Source organism: Varroa jacobsoni, unplaced genomic scaffold (genome assembly GCF_002532875.2).
Source record: "Varroa jacobsoni isolate VJ856 unplaced genomic scaffold, vjacob_1.0 scaffold_301, whole genome shotgun sequence".
Lineage (NCBI taxonomy): Eukaryota > Metazoa > Arthropoda > Arachnida > Mesostigmata > Varroidae > Varroa > Varroa jacobsoni.
Window position 1 is genome coordinate 12,333 of NW_019213203.1, and position 19,315 is coordinate 31,647.

General features: G+C 35.2%; 1 protein-coding gene across 5 annotated transcripts in view; it reads left to right on the forward strand.

Annotated features, from left to right (window-relative positions):
- Tsp (Thrombospondin) overlaps nucleotides 1-19,315 on the forward strand; it is a 128,603-nt gene that overhangs the window by 5,368 nt on the left and 103,920 nt on the right. For 3 of the 5 annotated variants that reach the window (XR_002679455.2, XR_015310461.1, XM_022830932.1), the window contains exons 3-6: nucleotides 4,266-4,357; nucleotides 10,379-10,459; nucleotides 13,266-13,400; nucleotides 16,911-17,101. Coding sequence is in view for 3 of the 5 variants with exons in the window: in XM_022830932.1 (XP_022686667.1) it covers nucleotides 4,266-4,357; nucleotides 10,379-10,459; nucleotides 13,266-13,400; nucleotides 16,911-17,101 (499 nt within the window). In the remaining 2 variants the exon portion in view is untranslated. Of the gene's footprint in view, nucleotides 1-4,265; nucleotides 4,358-9,326; nucleotides 9,673-10,378; nucleotides 10,460-13,265; nucleotides 13,401-15,511; nucleotides 15,784-16,910; nucleotides 17,102-19,315 lie in introns of those variants that run through there. The other 2 variants (XM_086967765.1, XM_086967766.1) reach the window with 2 other exon arrangements.

A 19,315-nucleotide genomic window follows, 5' to 3' on the forward strand; every position in this document is an offset into this window, starting at 1 on the left:
GAATTGGTGTGAATTGGACGAAAGGAAAAGTGCCGGACAAAGGACAAAGAATGTGTTGCGACTTCTTTCTGTTCCTCGGAAAAATGAATGTTATTTTCGATTTTTTGAATTTGAACAATTTGGTTTTTAAACACCTTATATTTTAAGATAATAATCCTCATTGCTCCAATGTTTTGTGTTTGGTTTCAATGTTCCATTTTTCCCAAGATTATTGTATAATCTGAACACAACCTTCTAGCTCATACCAAGTTTTGTTTCCTTTCTGTGTCTGTCATATGATTCACATTTTTCATGTACGATAGAAAGCTTAGTTTGTGTATTTCTTCCTAGGAAAACTTTTCTAGGAGATTTAGGGTCTTTTTGTCCTTAGACAATACATGCACATCAAGAGTTCGACCACTGTTTTATGGAGATCGACGTCTGATATAGTGAACATTTTTCGGAGGTGTTTCTGCAACATCATCGCGCGGAATTATATGGGGCAATTGATCTGTAATGTATCCTTTCCGAAAGAGAAGTTGCTTGAATCGTTTCTTAGTGAATTGTGAATCATCGTGGAGTAGTAGTATTCTCGAATAGTCAAACTATACAAATGTTTGAAGTTGATATTGTACGATTACTTCCGATATCTAATTTCCCTTAAGAAAACTTTAAGTTATTTGCTGGTGACGTATACATTTAGCACCAAGTATTATGTCCTTTAGAAACTAGCATAGTGCATGTAGAGTCACATAAAAAAACAGGTGACTTTTCACAAAAGGTTATCATCGGTTGTAGAAAATTGAGAGAGAGGTTTTTGAATGGTATCATCGTTACTTATCGACCACTATATGTTTTCTGCACCAATAAGAAAAATGCCATGGAATACTTTCAGAATTAACATGTAGCGCCGTTATTCGCGACGCTTGTTCAGCAGTTGGTATTAATCCAATTCTTTTTTTCATGTGTTGTTGCTTGCCTGATTTCTGTCCATAAAACTGATATTGGAGTACACTGATTTTGTATAGAAACTTTTGATTCTATAATCGACAGAGGTCGTAAACGTGCTCGTATATTCGCATTTTCATACTTATTCGAGCTATCTTTGCGTTTCCATAAATGTATCTTTGCAGAAGTTCTTACTTAAGTAAAGGTATAGCTTCATCCAAAGTAAATATGGAGGTTTGTTAATAGTGGCGAGTGTCGATCTGTTTTGTCTTATTATCCATATTACTGTTCGACCTTGCTCAGGTTTCTCGAATAGAACGAGGTGGGGCAGTAAGTCTTTACGGCAAATTGCTAAGGTAGAATGACAGATACATCTATCGCTAGTGGTAATATTTAAAAAACATCGAGCAAATGGCACTGATACTATATGTCTGACACAATAGCTTCTCTTGTATTTTTAAATGTTTTTTTTTACATTTACTGCTATGCTGGCAATGCAAGTTCGCATGGCCATACAAACCTTTGATTTGTTTGTAATAATTTATTCAGTGGCTTTGAAATTTCCGCTAATTTAATAATAAGAATTTATAGAAATATCTACCATGTTTGTTCTGAAAGCGCCAAAAAATCTACTTCCGGATTTCATCTTATGAGTGTCACCGTGTCTATTAAATAGTATAGAACTTTGCTTTTTTGCGTCTCTCAATACGACTGGTGACCTTTCCCATTGTAGTAATAAAACTACAAAAAGACACATTTTTGTGTTGATCAGTATTGTTGCATCGGCTACAAAAATTCCATTTTCATCTTATTTCTTATTTTTCTTCTAAATTTGTGTTGTTTATGACTGTTTTAATGCGCTAATGTTTAATTTTTTAATGAGTCAATGCAATTTTTCTTGTTTTGTGGGAACGGATTTGATCGTTGAAGTGTAATATGTTTAAAATCTATCTCAAATTGAAGCACAATATTTATAGCGTCTTGTATTGGAGTTTGTTGATTTGATTTACCTTTTGGATCACTTTCTACCTTACTAGTGAAACTTTGCTCAGATAATGCTTGTAAGAAAACCTCTAGCAGGTTATTTTCTCATACCCCACCTAATAAGCGTTTACATTTTTGAGCCGTGCTTTATATTTATTACAAATAGAAGTATGGGTTAATCCAGCGTTTGTTGTAATAGCCGACAATATATTTGCTTCAATTTCGTAGATGTAAGATTCGTTTATCTTTACGAGCTAACATGCAGTTTCAATGTATATATGCAGGCGTGTAAAAACTAAAGTTTAGAAACTGTCATTTTTTATAGTTTGGTATGTTGCGGTGGGTCAAATATATAATAGGTCTTTTATTTGTAAACAAGCCAGAAGTCTGTGAAATTGTCAAATATGTTGAACATAGTAACTTAGAGCAGGATTCATTCTAAAGAGTTTATTCAAAATTCGCGATTGATACTTCTGAAGCGTTTTGGAAAATTGCCTTACGCAATAGCCTTAACCTGTCCCCTGCTCTTGTTATCAAATAATTTTTCCGTCCTTGTTCCGTTCATTAATAAATCTTTTCTTCTTCACAGTTAATGTATATATATATATATATATATATATATATATATATATATATATATATATCAATGACTGACAAATATCCTTTTGAAATTGCACACATCGTCAAGTTTAATCACAAATACTCTAATTAAATATCTCTATGTGTTTTTTTATGTGAAACCTGCTTCCTTCTGTTTGGTAAGCCATGTGACCATACTGCTGCAAAAGCATTTTAAACCGCTGTGGAAGGGAAAAACACTTAGTGAAACGTGTTATGCAATGGCTCTCTACTACAATGCATATAAATATTCGAGCCATTACGCACAGTTCAAGTATGCGATTCCATTTTCTCTCGCCCATGGAGAGACATAGATACTTCAAGCTAATACTAAAAGTAGTAAAATAGTACCGCCAATATAATTGCTGTTATTCATAATAACGATGTTGTTTTACGATTTCGATAACAACGACTCTGTTGTGACCATAGATTCTTTTGAAGCGAATTTCAGGGGTTTTTGTGGTTTTTCTATTAACCATGAACCGGTAGTAAAATCGTAAGAATTATGAAAGAGTATCGGACTCCAAAAACCAGATTATGTACGAAATAGCAGTCGGTCGGCAATGGAGGCGGTCGGATTACGGAAGTATGCAGTTGACTATATAGCCCAAAAGACGAAGGATGAGGTGCCTTTGAATAAAAAAAAAGACACAAAATCACACCAAATAATAGTGTATGACTGGCCTAATGACTGCGATCGAAAAGAAAAGGGGGAATTCGGATCTCTGTCCTCATCTCCTTGACTACTGTCAAGCAACTTTTTCAGCGCGGAGTTTTCTCTAATATCTCAGGCGCGGAACAACAGATCCAAACCTAGCAATTTTGCCACAACCGCCTAAAAAGATTTTAGGCGTACCATACCCACTGTGTATAATAGCTATGGTCTGTGGAGCAACTGATTTTTGTTACTGAAGGTCACCGGCCTTTATCTTCCAATTAAAGTTCACCATGACCCGGATCAGTTCCTGTTGACAGTATTTTGTTCGCATTTACGAATTAATTTTAACAAATAGTTGAATAAGGTTAACACATTAGGACTCTATATCAGCTTATATAGAAATAGACTTTAGATTAGATTTTAAATGTAAAAAATATGTCCGGCTGTTTTTATGCATTTCGTTACTCAATGTTTGAAACGACTGCGTCTAAGTACATTACGAAGTGTGTCTAGCCTTGCTTTAAAACTTAAACCACACCGTGTGTCTCTAAATCAGTTAAACAAACACGCTATCACTGCACTTTCTGTAGTTAATGGCAGGACATACATTTGTTTGAAGGGGCTAGCGGCTCAAATGCCTCATCGAGGCCAGAAAGAAATAATACTGTGAGCCCTGCACCTACTAAAAACATTTATTCTTACAAGCTTCAGTTTTTGTTGGTGCGGATTTTCGGTGAAGAGTACTACGAATACTCTGTTATACATATCAAATTACTAAACTGAGCTGTGTAGAATGTCTCTGCAATTGTATTCTATATATATATACCCTAAATAAGTATATCACGATCAAGGGTTTTTGGTATAGAATAATTTAAGTTTTTATTACCAGTATTTTTCTATCTTCAATTACGTAGGTATCTACTTGAGCTACGTTTAAATTTTATTACCTAGTTAAACAACTGCTGCCTAGCTGATGAAAAAAATATGGATTTAAACGAAGAATAATTAGTCCAATATTTTCTATTCTTTTAATTAAGATAATAAAATATTTAATAATAAATTGGTGCTTTATTTAAAGGCAAAAGAACCCAGGTGTCCGGACCACATCGCACGTTTCCCAAAGAAGTCATCATCGCAATCGATGCAGCGTGTGATAAACTCATCAATAAGGTATGATGACCACGGGGGTGCACAAGACATGTTGTCTTTGTAACATTTTTATTAGACATGTATTAGTAAAATATATGCACATCCTATTATCTTGCTATGTTATGCGAGAGGCTGAAACTTGTTCAGATTAATTATTTATTAAATTAAAATGTAAAATACAACATTATAATATAAATAAAAAAAATGTCTATATTTTTAGACAGCCCGCAGCGTTTGTTGTTATGATAAGAAGTTGCTGCTCATTGTCAAGCATGGTAAAGCATACTTTAAAATCTTACTAATGGATATAGAAAAGTATTTAGTTGGTTTATTGTATACTATTATACGAATACCTGGAACAAGATGGTAAGAAGCCATAATTATTTATTAATCTATTGAGAAAATCCAAATTAAATGCCATGTATTTCCATTGAGAATATTTTACTTAAATTAAAATAAAAAATAATTTACGACTCGTATAAATTAAGTAACTACTAATTAAGCTAACACAGTGTAGAAAGTAATTTGTCATATATGGAGACCTAAACTCTAGTGACAGAATTCGTGGAATTGAGCACTAATGGACTTAAGCAAAATATGCTGTTGCGAGTTTGAAGTTCTGGCCGTCTATCAACCATAGCTGCGCCCACAAAAGCGCGAACGGTGTCCTTTCTGTATTAATCATGACTTTCCTTTCAAGACGATCATGATATTATGAACTGCTCCTATCTGTGGATTCCCCACAACGTCCCCTTTAGACGAGTGGGGTACAAATTTATCCAGTTTGTCATTTACCATTACAAATATTTACTTTGCCTGCACCTCAATAACTCTGGCGACGTTCCTTTATACTGCGGGTTCAATTTCATTTGTAAATTATTATATGTTCGAGTATTAAAGATAGCCACCGCTAACTCATTTTCTGCAGTACCTTGATAATATCATTCATAACTTTACTTATAACTGTCTCTATTCGAAACCAATTAGGCCCACTCCGTCACGATTTGCAACCATTCTTCATAATTTTTACGACAGTAATTTGAGTTTGAAGGTAGGCAGGACATAACATTTTTTCACATATCTCTGGATCATACGATAAACGTTTGTCGGTACATAGTTGCCTGCCAGCAGTAGTCTAAACCCGAATATCAAAAAGTTTCGTTTTTCAAAATTTTTTTTATATCAGCATAAGAGCAAGCCGTACATCGTACAATCGTGCCTCAAATCATATCAGACTCGCTTCAGTGTGATTCATTCTTCTCCTTATATTTTCGTTTTAAACAATGCATAGCCACCAAAGTTCTCCTTCTTTACCGAACTTCCTAGAAAACTGCATCGCCCTGCTTTGTACAACTGGACAACAGACTACGGCAAACGCACACAATGTCAAAAATGTATCATATCTTTTCATTCGCTTTCATATATTTATTCACCTCCTCGTCTTGTTATAGATCTACATAGTACCATAGCATCAATTTAGGTGTTTTGCTTGTCACATTTGGTTCTCATGAATCATTCTTTCTAATCAACACCACCTTGTTCCTGTACCTCACCTTTGTCAGCACCCCGTTGGTCCTTTTTGTCGTCCCTTTTATCGTTTACACATTGCTATAAAAAGAGAAATTTTTATTATTTTACTGTCCACTTTAGCAACATCGCAATTTCCGCCATTATACTCTCTGCATGTTAGATTTACGTAGATTGAGATGTAACCATTCTAGGATTTGGAGAATATTTTAAATACTTTTAAACTGTTTTCATCAATATACATATATATAACGGAGAAGTTAGCGCAAGCAAGCAACGGTTTATTATCCGGTCGCTTTCGTAGTATCTTTCAGTGTTATATTTTTAATTACTTCTGTATATATACCTGTTTTTTCCAAAATTATGTCTGAAAATAAATATGTATGTTTAGTTACATGAACAATGCACTCTACCAGAATTCAAACTCACCTGTTTCCCAGATTCTCTTGTTCGTATTTCGCACATCCACACGAATTTACCTACAGTTGTTTTCAGACCAGCCCGTAGAAGCCAAACGCAGTTAATTAACGCTAAATGTATCGATAGCATCAAAGCTATCCTGTCTATAGTCCTTTTAGCCTATTTCTTAGTTTAGGAAAATAATTCAAGTCGAGTTCTTCATATAACATTCTTCTTTTAACCGGGTTTAAGAGCTTCATAATAGAACAGTCCCTTAGAGTACTATGAACTTCTTTGAAATGCTCGTATGGAAAGTCTTCGGGGCTTAACTCTTATTTTTCTGTTGAATATTATCATTACACATCCTTCAATTTTATCCCGGTGCCAATCTTCTTAGCTGCATTTTTTTAGTGAAGGGCTAATGAAAAATGCAATATATGCAGACTTTGAGTCCTGTATTTTGTCAGCGTGGAGAACAGGCGGTGACACGCCAAGATGTGATGGTACAACAAACAAAGAAGATTCCTATTCCAAAGAAGCAGTGCACCAAGTCTCAGCCTAAACATAAACACGAACCTACAGATAGTGAAGTTTGAAAATGCCGAAACTACCTTCTATCTTCCTTAAGGCCATAAAAAGAAAACTGGAAATTTGGTTATACTAGGACATTATCAAAGCTCACTAGCCGGCGCAAAATTTTTAATTTGAATATTTTGAATGAACCCTTATGACTTGACAAACACGATTTGAAAGGGAATTTTGCAATGGTTCAGTTTAATCCTCGTCTATTGTGTGAATGTCACTAAAATTGGTTCCCCGGGTATATTAAACCGGTATAGAGATTTTCTAAAACTTAAGGTTTAAATTAAAAAAAGACCTAGGTTTCCCAAAAACCTAAATTTTACAGCACTACCGGTATAAACCAACACGAAATTTTGTTGAAACACTTTCTAAACTAAGTTAAGACGGTTTCTGGGAGCTTTTTATATTTTCCTATTGCAACACTTATTTTTCAGACATCGTTCTCAAGCCAAATATAAACACAAAATTTCGGAAAATCGTTGGGGCTTTTTTCAGATGATTAGCACGTATATGTGTGTGTACACTCATTTACACGCTTTATAGTAACGGATTATAAAACACTATTGTTATTTAGTAAACAAGGTCCTAAAAATACTGAAATAGAAAGCATTATCCTGATGTATTGGACACCTGATCAATATGTTTTTTCATCGAATTTTATATTGGCGAACGTTAGCTTGCAATAGGCATGTTATTCTGTCGAATTCGATCCCGCATATAGCAAAGAGACGCTTTACAGATTTGTTCAGCATATCTTTATTGTCTATATATAAGCCTAACCATGGCTCTGAGTTTTAATAACCATTTCTGGTTTCTAACCAATAAGATTTCGAGTAGCTTTTTGATTGATACTAGCTCATGCTTCTTAAAGTATAGAGGATCTTTAGGGCTAAGTGCTGCGCAATTGAGAGCAAATGTTAGCATTTTTTTAAGATTATTCTAGCACTGCCTTTATCGACTTCAACAAAGTATTCTGCTCTTTTTCAGAATCATAAATAAAATATAACCTCAAATCAATGGACTTAGTTTAGAACTAATTGCGCTTTAAACAAAATAATGTATCTTTAAAACGTCTATACAAGGTAGAATCGTCGTAAAACAACTGCCTTGAAGGTCGCCTGGTGAAAATCTAATATTTGAACCAAATGTTTTGATCTCTACGTTTGCTGTTTTCTTTTAGTATTATGTCACCTAGCATACAAAATAAAGTATATCTATGACCTGTTTCGAGAGACCACTTGTGCTTATAACTGATAGGCAAACAAAATGATGGATTGATCGTCACGGGCGCAATTATCATGCCCGCAAAAACTATTGCTTATTTGCAGGTAAGCGTTTAAGTACATAGATAATGCTGAATGCTGCTTATTGACTTCGTCAAGAATGAAATTAAGAAGCGAGCGCAGCACTATGTACATGATAATGATATCAAATTTGTCGTAGCAAAGGCAACGTCGAGGATTACGCTATCGTACAAAATTCCCTTAGTCAGTTAGGCGGTTAAACATAGTTGATCGAATCTGTAACATGGAAAAACAAAGCCGTAGTATGAACTTCTTAGCAAATCGAGAGAAAAAACACAAATCGTTAAAAAACTTGTTAAGGACCTAAATACCCGATTTAAAACCTCATTTAGCAAGTCGCATTCACAGCACAAAGCTGTTTTTTCTGATGTCGACCCTAAGGACATCAGTCTAAAATCTTCCTCTAACCTGTATAAAGCTGTATAACGTCCATATCGTACCTCTGCTTCTTTATGCATTTGTATGTAAAATAGGCTTATACTGAGCACTTGAATTTACTTGAGAAACGCATCGAATAATACTACAGAAAGTTTACAGGTTACAGACTTAAACTTTTAGTTAAGTTTCGTGTTGGTAATAGACTACCATATCAGACAATTAAAACGGAATGTGACAAATGAGTATGATAATAGTATCAGCGACAGAGTTTTAAGCCAGTGGCCGCTATCAACATATTAAATATTGACTATAGAGTGGGTCAAGTGAGTATTTTTCAAGATTCATTTTCAGTAGCTAATGTGACAGAATGTATGTTATATCGATAGCTAGCCTATCAACCTAGCTATTATATTCTCGATTATTAAACGGTATGGGGCCGGTCGCAAAAACTGCTCACACTGAGGGCGGCGAAAATACGCAAAAAGTTCTGCAAACTCGACGAACGCTATTTCCAGACCATTCCATGATTAAGAATAATCAAAGAAAGAATTAAGCACAAGACGAACTCATCACTACAGAAACAGAAAGCTAGCGATTTAACAATACAGGCATGGCAAGATAAATGGAGCAATATGGTAATGGGCTCTTTAGAAGATTGGAACCGCTACTTTTCTCAGGACCTAAAGCAATGGATGAACGTAAACAAGAATGATATCACGAATTATCAAACTCAAGCCCTTACGGGCCGCATTCATAAGGTTGGAAGGACTCCCGATTCCCGCAAAGAAAACGATGTGAGCTAGGTCATTTTACGCTGCCCAGACCTGTGGTACACGCGAGTGAAAAGATATACATTGGTGATTCTACCAAGATCGGTGCTAGACATGATAAATGGGATGATGGAAATAAGGAAAGGATGGGAAAAAAGCGCAGGCCTAGTTAGTTGAATATCCCCTGTTTTTAAATAATTCTGATGTATTACAAAGCAAACAAAAAAGGGAGGAAAGGGCTTTGTGGTGGAAATTTTGGGGTGGAAGTTTTGTTTAGGTTTTGAAGGATTTTTCTAAACCTTCCACCGTAGTGGCTTCAGAGTACGTAATATCGTTCTTTGAAATCCTTTCTGCCTGAGGTCAATCTGGCATAGTGGTACGTTTGTCTTCGAAATATAATATACTTCAATTAATTATATTCAAAATTGTATTATCTTATTTTCATTTTTCAACGGTTTTTAAAAACATGTGCCCTGATGTTGAAACTTAAACATGCATAAAAGTTTGTGTATGAAATCATAACGACAACCGTTTACATTTAATACCCATACAATGAACTAAAAGAAATTGTAAAAACCTTAGTTTAGACCTTATCTGAAATGACTAGCTGTAACGATTCGAGCTTAATAATAATAGTCGTACATGCAATTAAAATCCTTCTTATCGAAACAAATATTTTGACGACCTCCCGGAATTTCTCGGGCCACTCGTGGCTAGAGCACCTTTTCATAATCAGGGCCTTATTGTAAACAAGGCCAATACAGGAAGGAAACACCTAAACAATGAACCGAATAATCGCTTTTAAAAGCCAAATGGAATGCGTATACGCATGAAATGAGCTATTAAATAGGTGTATATATATGCTTGTCAATGTATTAGAAGTCCCGTGCACGTGCATTGGTGCCATCAAAGTCACGAGGTAAAAACTAGGCTCAAGTATATGTAGAGCAAAAGGGTAACTGAACTAGTTTTACCACGTATTATATGAGTTACCTTTAAGAAGTCATATTTGGAAATAATTTTACTATATGATTAACTGTATTAAAAAGATTATTTCTCTGCTATTCATTTTATTGGAACAGGTGGAGCTGTATTTTGATTGTGAGTTACAACATGAGATGGCCCTTCAGATACCCTTATTCATGGCCGCTCAAAGTGCTCAGGTAAGTGAAAACGAAATTGCTGTATCGATAATAACTTTATAGTATGGTTCAACTCCTTGTTTAGACTAGTTTCCACAATTGATTTAGATTTACTGTACTCTTATCTTATAGATAATACATTTTGGCTTTTTGTAAGGCCATTGTGTGTATCAGATTAGAGCGGGAGACAAAGGGTTCGAAATAATCAACTTTACTTATTATTACTACAGTTATCTCCGGTCAAGTCATAACAGATTCTAGTCTTTTTACATCTTAGCGCTATTTTAGTTATATCATCTTAGAGACACCTTTGTAGTAGACTGCTCCGAGACACACTACGGACATGATGTTCCACGGTACAGTCGTAACTAGATAGAGGCGTGCTTTTAGTGGCAATCGAAAAACTAAAGGTGGCTGCTTTTCTACCAAGGCATTCGTGCCATCAGATTCCGCAAAAAAACCGATTACCTGTCCAAGCACTCACGTGTAAGTAGTCATTTCACAAAGCTGAATTTCATTAGAATGGTAATGTCACCAAATAGCATTCTCGTATTTAGCTCAGGTAATCCGAGGATAATAACAAGGCCCACCTAGAAAAAGTGGCTATTCACGATGCAAAACCTTTGAAACATGTTGTAGTAATACCTTTCGTACATTCTATTTTGTACTTAAGTGGTGCTGTTCGTCACCGTCAAAGCCGGCACGTACGAGAACTACGCACAGCTTAAAACAATATTACATACCCCAGATTTTATTTGATTGCCAGGTCACCAATTAAAATACATATGTTTATAAGATATCTGTGCATAGACACCACAACGGATAGAGTTATGCAAAAACAGGCGACGTAGTGAGTAAAAAGCAGTATTTGTTAAGTATCCTTTTTGTTGCTAGAATATATACAGTTACCAACTTTTCCAGATTATTCCAGATAACGGTAACTTAGTCAAAAAAAATACGCTCTTCGTTTTTGAACTACTAATTTTTCCTTAAAATCCAAACTAATTCGCGGAATAGTTAGGGGTACGATGCTTTTTGCACTAATTTGCAGTGAAAACATTAAGCTGTGATAGAGTTCGACGGAAAAAACTTAAATTTAATAACACCATGGGACGCCGAATTGACATTATACCGTTTAACACCAACTTTTGCTGTAAAGGTAAAATAAGAAATATTATAGCTAAATATATAATCATGTAAGAACCACTCTGATTGAGCAAGTGAAAGAGAAGACTGCTACTTCATCCAGTAAATTAGCTAAGTAAATTAACACTAAATATCAAGGAGGAATTTATTATTTGCTAAATATATTTAAAATAATAATAACTCACATCTTATTTTAGCCAAAGACCTAGAAGTATTCACCCATTTGCTTTTTCACCTGATATTTCTTGAAAATTGATCCGAGAAAGGTGCCCTCGCTACAGTACAGGATTTTAACGTGCCTTCGATTCTATAGGCTGAAAATTTGAGAATAAGCCTTGCAACTTATTTGCTCTACGGCATAGCAACATGTATATAGAACAGCGACAATTTAGGAAAAAGCGACAGCCAACTGATAACTATTTATAAATAATCACGCGTGTTTGGGAAGTATCAGCTATTAGAGAGAGTTGCAGTGATATAGATTCCGGCAACTAGATTTTCAAGAAAGTCAAATGAAGTTATGTAGAGAGCACTCTTCATACATTTTACAAGAATAAATTTAAACAGAAAAGGTTGGACGATTTGGGCGTCAAGCATCAGAGTCTCAAGGTCAACAGGACGACCCTAGATTTCGTATCCAACTAGGCAACCTTGGAGCCGAAGATAGCTAATCCTTTTATTTTTGGTATGATTACAAAGACTTGTTTAGGAATGAACATTATTTTTGAAAACGTATTTCGTCACTATCAAGCGTCTTATGGTATTTCGAGCACCTGTTGTGATATCTGTAAGCAGACTAGCTAAAAGATATACGATATATCGAATACCTATAGAATAGTCGTATACGCAAAAATGTTAGTCATAATTTCTGCACTGAAAGACAACCCAGATAAATTTAACAAACGAAAGCTCACCTCTACATAGAAATCATGTTTTGTCCAACCTAGTGGCAGCCACTACTGATCCTATAAATTAAACGGTTCGGATGTTGCCGCTTTGAGTCTCTCTTATGATACATAAATACTAGATGACTTGGACGAATAAAGAAGTTGATTCATCATACTATAGAATTCCACCATCAGACGGAATAAAATGCTCCTTTTACTAAACCCTATTATGCATTAAATAATTTGTTGCAAGAACATTCCTTGTATAGTACACTATAGGATATAGAGCTATTTTTTTACATTTTATTACACACAACTTCTATGGGGATTCATTCTACATTCGATTCCTATCCATAAAGCTACAGTGGTATGAGTAAATTAAACATTGTTGAATAATGTATTTCCAAATTCGCTTTAGGTTTTTTGCCTTGCTAAACCCCCGACTTGGAACATAGCTTCCGGCACTGAAGTCTTTTGAACACTACTACGGAAGTCGTGAGATGCTCATACCTCTTCTTCACAACCTCTATATATCCTTCTAACATTACTAACATATAGTAGCATGTAACTCAAATCATGTAATTATTTTTTCATAGTTCGTAATAGTTCATTAATTTCTTAGACATACGTAGAATTTGCAGCTGTAGAAGACCTATTATGAGCATTATTTAGCCAAAAATACCCAAGGTAGGTTGCCAGCAGGGAGTATAAAGAACAGACCTACTTTTTCTGAATTTCATAACTACTAAGAACAAATATCACATATTTTACTACGATTAACTTTTCCCACACAGGTCTTACGAATTCTGCGGGATCGCAGAATGACGCTGGAAATATACGCAAATGTCACAGATGTGAAAATCTTTTCTCACAAATGCAGGACTTCCCGAAAACTCAACATGCCTCAACCCTTTCTGTCAGAGTACGACGTATGTATTGTTTTGTGCTAAATTTTTATGTGGCTTAATTATTCAAGTAAATACTCCAAAATATTTGTACTTAATACTCGGTCGGTAACTAAATAAGAAATCATTGATTAGCTCCGGTTTAACGCCTAAAGAAATAACCTGCGCTTAACCTGCATTATTAAGATGTAATTAAACTAGGATCATGCGAATCCCGAAAAATCCAAAAGATAGCATGTGTTTATTTTTGAGAAATGCTATAAATAGAAAGACTAAAGTTTTTTTAACAAGAAAGTCTCCTTTTTGTGTCCCTGTCAATACAATGAATGACGAATGTGGAGGTCTGCAATGTTTGCGTCCTCCATGGCGACTAAATTAGTAATCGCTTAACGAGTTACTACTCATCATTTCAAAGATGCTGACTATAACGTAACTACGCTACAATCGTTGCTAATTAATTGGAAAAGTACCTTCGCTGTGAACATCTTTGCAGATGTGCGAAATTTAAAGTATAATGTATATAAATGGAAGTTTCTCTACGCGTGCTCTATATTGAAAAACTGTTACCCTAGTACTTCTCAGCCGGTACAATGCTACGAAATATACTGACAAGCAGTATAAGATCCAATTCGAAGCTTATAAGGCGAGTTCACCTTCGTCAGTACTGGTTTCGAAAAGTATAACAGAATAATATCGATGTGGAGAAGCTTGCCAATTACTTGGGAAAATGAAACTATAAAAGGACTTGAATCCCAAAGATTTATTTTATAGCACTCTCTTAAAAAGAGCAACAATTAGTTCAGCTAATCTTTTGAGTCTCATTTAAGCAAAATCTTTCGACACACTTTGTGTACCGAAGATGTACATGAAGGTGTGAATCCCTCCATACCTGAATTAGAATAGAAAATGGGCCCAAGGAACAGTATCGGTTCGTTTGTTACAAATTTGGGACTGGACAAAACAATCGAAAAGCAAACACTATGAAGCCGAAATAGATGACTAATCTTAGCAGAGCAATTTGCGTGTTGAAAAGGAAGGCAAATAACAGAATGCCCTCATATATTTATAACGATACAGCTCTGTAGAAAAACTCCACTATAAATGTAGATATTGTATGCTACGACTTTAAATGTGTTTTTGAAACCACAGCTGATTTATTGATACCGATATCGGAGTATATAAGGTTTGGTAAACGTTTTCCCGGCTGTCCACAAGGTACGTCTTTAGGTAGTGTCGTATTTAGGTTTGTTGTTGCAAGACACATCTTTATGTATACATGTATCTATCCGACAACGGGTGCTAAGTTCCTCGCATAAAGAATGTAAATGAGTTAACTATTGTATATCATCTCGTAGTGTATACTTGTCAGGTACAACACTCACCGCGACCAGACGACTTTGCTTTTCTCGAAAACGTATAAAAATAACTCTATGTAGCTTTGAATATCGGTAGAAGACGGAATCAAAAGCTGTAGCCGTGATGCATTTTATAAGTTCACTGCGAAATCTCGAATATGATGTGAGATGCGCTCCTAGACCCTAAATCTGCAGGCTCTACAACGCGTTTTCAGTTTTCATCTACCGGGCATCACACGTATTATAAATCGTAAAGTGATACATACAGATTATCTTACATATCGAAACGTACATCGAAATGATTACCTGTTTAATTTCTGTTAATTAATTCTTCAATTAAATTTTTTCTGAAGATTTTTGTAGAAAAGAAATCTTCTTAAAAAGAAATTTCATAAAAATCGTTAGAGCTTATTTGGCGCATATATATTTGGCATGAATGGCATGCTAATGATCCAAAAAGAATTTTTCACATAGAATAACCTGAAGGGTTTTGCTTAAAATCATGACAACAATGCAATGGGATTGTTTGTAGTGTCATTTTGACACTACCGTGTGTCGGTAGCTCTCAAAAAGAACAACGTGTAGGATAAAGTACAAACGTTCGCCATACATTTGTTCGTCGATACTACGTTTTCTATATACGCGTGTGTTCATGTGTTTGATAATCAAGCCAAACAAGTTTCTCACTTTTTGCACAAGAAATCTTTAATCTAAATTACTAATCTCGTTTTTCAGAGTATGAATAATCCTGCTGCGCAAAAATAAACTGACCTGCAATTCTTCGCAACGTATCAACATTTTAGCATTTATCTGAGGTTCAGATAAAAGTATGGTCTACATGGTCTAGAAGTGTACTAGCAATAGACACATGTTTTAAACAAGAATGGTTTTAAAGATTTAAAGCTGAAAGCTGTGCACATTGCGGCTTGGGACCCACAGAGAGTGATGGCCCATAAAACAAGCAGAAAATTTCACAGGAGAAGAATGTTTTATCTTGAGTTTATTGAAGCGATTTAAGTATACGGATTTCAATTTTCGGATTACAAAGAAATGTGAGTTATACTCAGTCAATACTATAGTGAATAACTGACAGAACATATATGATCTAAGAAAAGGGGCTTCGAAGTAAATACAAAATCTGGTTTTGTTTTGTCTGCAGTTGCCATGTGCAATAATATAGTATAATAGTATCACTAATGGAAAGCGGTGTCCCATAAACATCTATAATCATTCTATCACTTGTTCCTTTGAACTTAGATTGAGTATTTGACCTCAAAAGCTATTTATAGGACGCTTATAAAGAAGATCATAGCTGTCAAGTTATGGTAGTCATCTTCGCTATTAAGGAATGAGGGACATGCATTAATTTGTAAACTCAGTCATAATTATTTGTGTGCAACCTTGATTACATCTAATCTATTTTAAGACGCTCTTGCTTTAACTTGGGCTGTTTTTTGTTCGTACAAGAATCGAAACTTGCTATTGAAATAAAACTTCTATTTGTCAACCCCTGAAATAAAGCAGAGAAGAGTTACCTTTGCGTACATCGCACTTAGTCCAGTCGGCTGACTATATTCATGAGTGGAACAAACGAAAAAGATTTATTAGCATATGTGTACTGTAGTAGGCCTACCTTGACATACAATGAATACAAAACATTATAGTGAGCCTATTCCCTATTTTCAAAATAAACCAAGATAACACATTGTTAGAGTAGCCAGAGAAAACTATATGATGTAGTAGTTGCCATTAGATGCATAGGCTTATGCTCATTCTTTCATGTTACAAGATATTGCGCTGACGTTTACTAGCGCAATTTTAGTATATGGCAATTTAAAGCATTTTAGCATACCTATTTCTTACATATATTCTCACAGGCTGTCTTTTCATTTACTATAGTTGTATCTCGGCGTACTTGACCCGCTAATCCATTTATTAAACTTTTTTTTATATTTCAATTATTGTGTCGTTTTCAGAATTTTTTTTTATTCCAGAACATGTCTGACCAGAAGAAATATATACATTTGATGAAAGATGGAGAAAATCGTAGGGCGTGATGGCGTATGCATAATAATAAGAACTACCTTATTGCTAGAATTTAAGCGAAACGCTGTATCCTTTTGAATTAAAGAGCCGTCATTACTTTTCAAGTTTGTTAATAGTAGGGTTCCCGTTTCAGATACCGGAGCAAGCGGAGTCAATAAAAAGTGTTCATTCAACGCATCACTCCAGATTTTCTGTGAAGTCCAATGACAGCCAACAAGCTTTATGTGCTCCCTCATTTGGTGTCAGTAAGATCCTAGAAGGACTACGTTCCGTAATTGAAGCTCAAACTAGAGCAACCAACCAAATTCGAAATGTGCTCGAAAGGTAATAAGAATGTAATATATTACGAAAATGTATGTGTAAAATACTGGGGGCTAATATATGAAATCTGTAAACACCGTAAAGTAAGATACTTAAGAATGATTTTTAAAGTTCTCTCTGTTTGAAATAAATCTCGTTATAGCACATGATTGCGCCTGTGCCTAAACGACATTAAAGATTTCTAAAGTTCCTTTTCAGGTAAAATCTGTAGCACATTATCTATATTAGTTATTTTCGCCTAAACTCTTGAAGATGGTTAGGTTACTTATAAGAAGGCTTGACTATTATAAAAATCAGTAACTTATTGGCCGAAGCAAAGCTACTGTCATCATGTGGATACCTTGAAAAACCAGGGTCTATCGTTTAAGTACGATTTGAACCAATATAAGTAATAATTTCTTCAAGGTTAATACTAATGTTCGTATATTTCAATCTTTTATAAAGCACATCGTATTTTCTACCTTTATAGCACAATTATGATAAGCAGTAGCATCAGAAGCTGCGCTTAGCTAGCAGAACTTAAAACCGCTTGTAACATAAATACTGTTTTTAAAGAAATCGAAACAAAAAAAAACTCATGTCCTTTGTTGATTCATTGTGTTATATGAGAAAGAAAAATGAACGCTAACTCTTACTTTTTAAATTGCGTCAATGTATGATGGCCTTGAACTTGAAGGAGTTTCAAATTCAGGAATATATTACACCCGTAGACATATAAATACTATTAATTAGTAGACTATTACTAACTAGCGAAGATCTCTGCACTATCCATGTTTTCTTAGAGATACACTAAATGTTTTTTCACATATTTACTCCATCTTTCTTTATGGACCATTATATCCAGGAACCCTTGTTCCTAGCCTTGTCTAGGAAAAAACTGCCTGTCCTACAGGATTTGAGCGAATTCTACAGCTGTCCATCAAAAGGGGTACCGCATAAAAATTGTACAAAGAGCCAAAATATACATATATATACATTAGAACTAAGTTATAGTACTCTGTTTATAGCACTTTTGCGCCGAAATAAGTGTTCTCGTGGACTTGACGTGGAGTTCATGAGGTAAAAGTAGGCTTGCAGTTTTTAAAAAGCCTTCGGATGCTAAAAAAGGTTGCAGACGACCGTTATTAGACTGTTTCTATTATTCTACAATGATGGCACAAAATTAAGTACCTCTTACAATTGCTGTTATTAGGCGGAAGACATAAGTAAGCCATAGCTAGCTAGGGCGGTATACTGTACAAGAAATAAAATTTACTGTATGCACGTGTGTATACTGGAAAGCTAGATTGAAGTTATACACGTTAAACTGTAATAAACATAATACAGTAACAAAATGTCGCTTTTATTAACAAACAAATTGCAACAACCTCTCCCAATTCGGATGGCTACTGTCGAGAAATTACGAGTTACAACGTCTCTCATCACAATCTCGGAGAAGCCTGAAAGTTAGCAATGCTAGCAAGAGACATAACTATGCCGAGAAATATAATGATGGGTTCCGTAATGGCCTTTATTTTGCAAATATATCCCGGACCCGCTAAAGTAAAAATACCGTGAAATAATATACGCAGCAGAGGTCTGCATCGTGAATATGAAATGACCCTATCAAACATCACACCTAGATCCTTGCAGAAATCTACTTTAACGACGGTTGGTGGCCGTAAACATTGTATTGTCAGAGTTACTGTGCGCACTAACGTGTTCCCCTACAAAACTTTCTAACACGCAGTACTCTAGGTTTATAGTCTGGCGTAAACAGACACTCGATTCAGTTTGTGTTAGATGAAGCAATGCTTAACCAGCATCAGGTAAACCCAAAAATTTTTTGCCTTTTTCCGCATACTTTGGAGTCGACAACTTTATCCTAGTAGACGCATAGCAAATGGAAATGCAGTCAGCCGCTTTGAAGGTGCATTGCAAATCCTTATAATCGAAGACTCGAACATACATTGTAATCTTTTACGGAGAAACATACCAAAACTAACCGCAGGGATTGCACACAGGGAAGAAGGTAGAATATTTGGTTAGACCGAATTTATTGACCTTAGTAGCAAAGTTGCGGCTTGCAACATGAAGACGGCGTAAAGCAATCATTCGCGGCCTAATCGTGGCTGGCGTGTGCCACATAAGAGCTTCCTTAGGGAAAGGGCTTAACCTTTTTTATATAATATAATTAATATATTTGTCTATATATCTATTATATACAGTTATTTTATA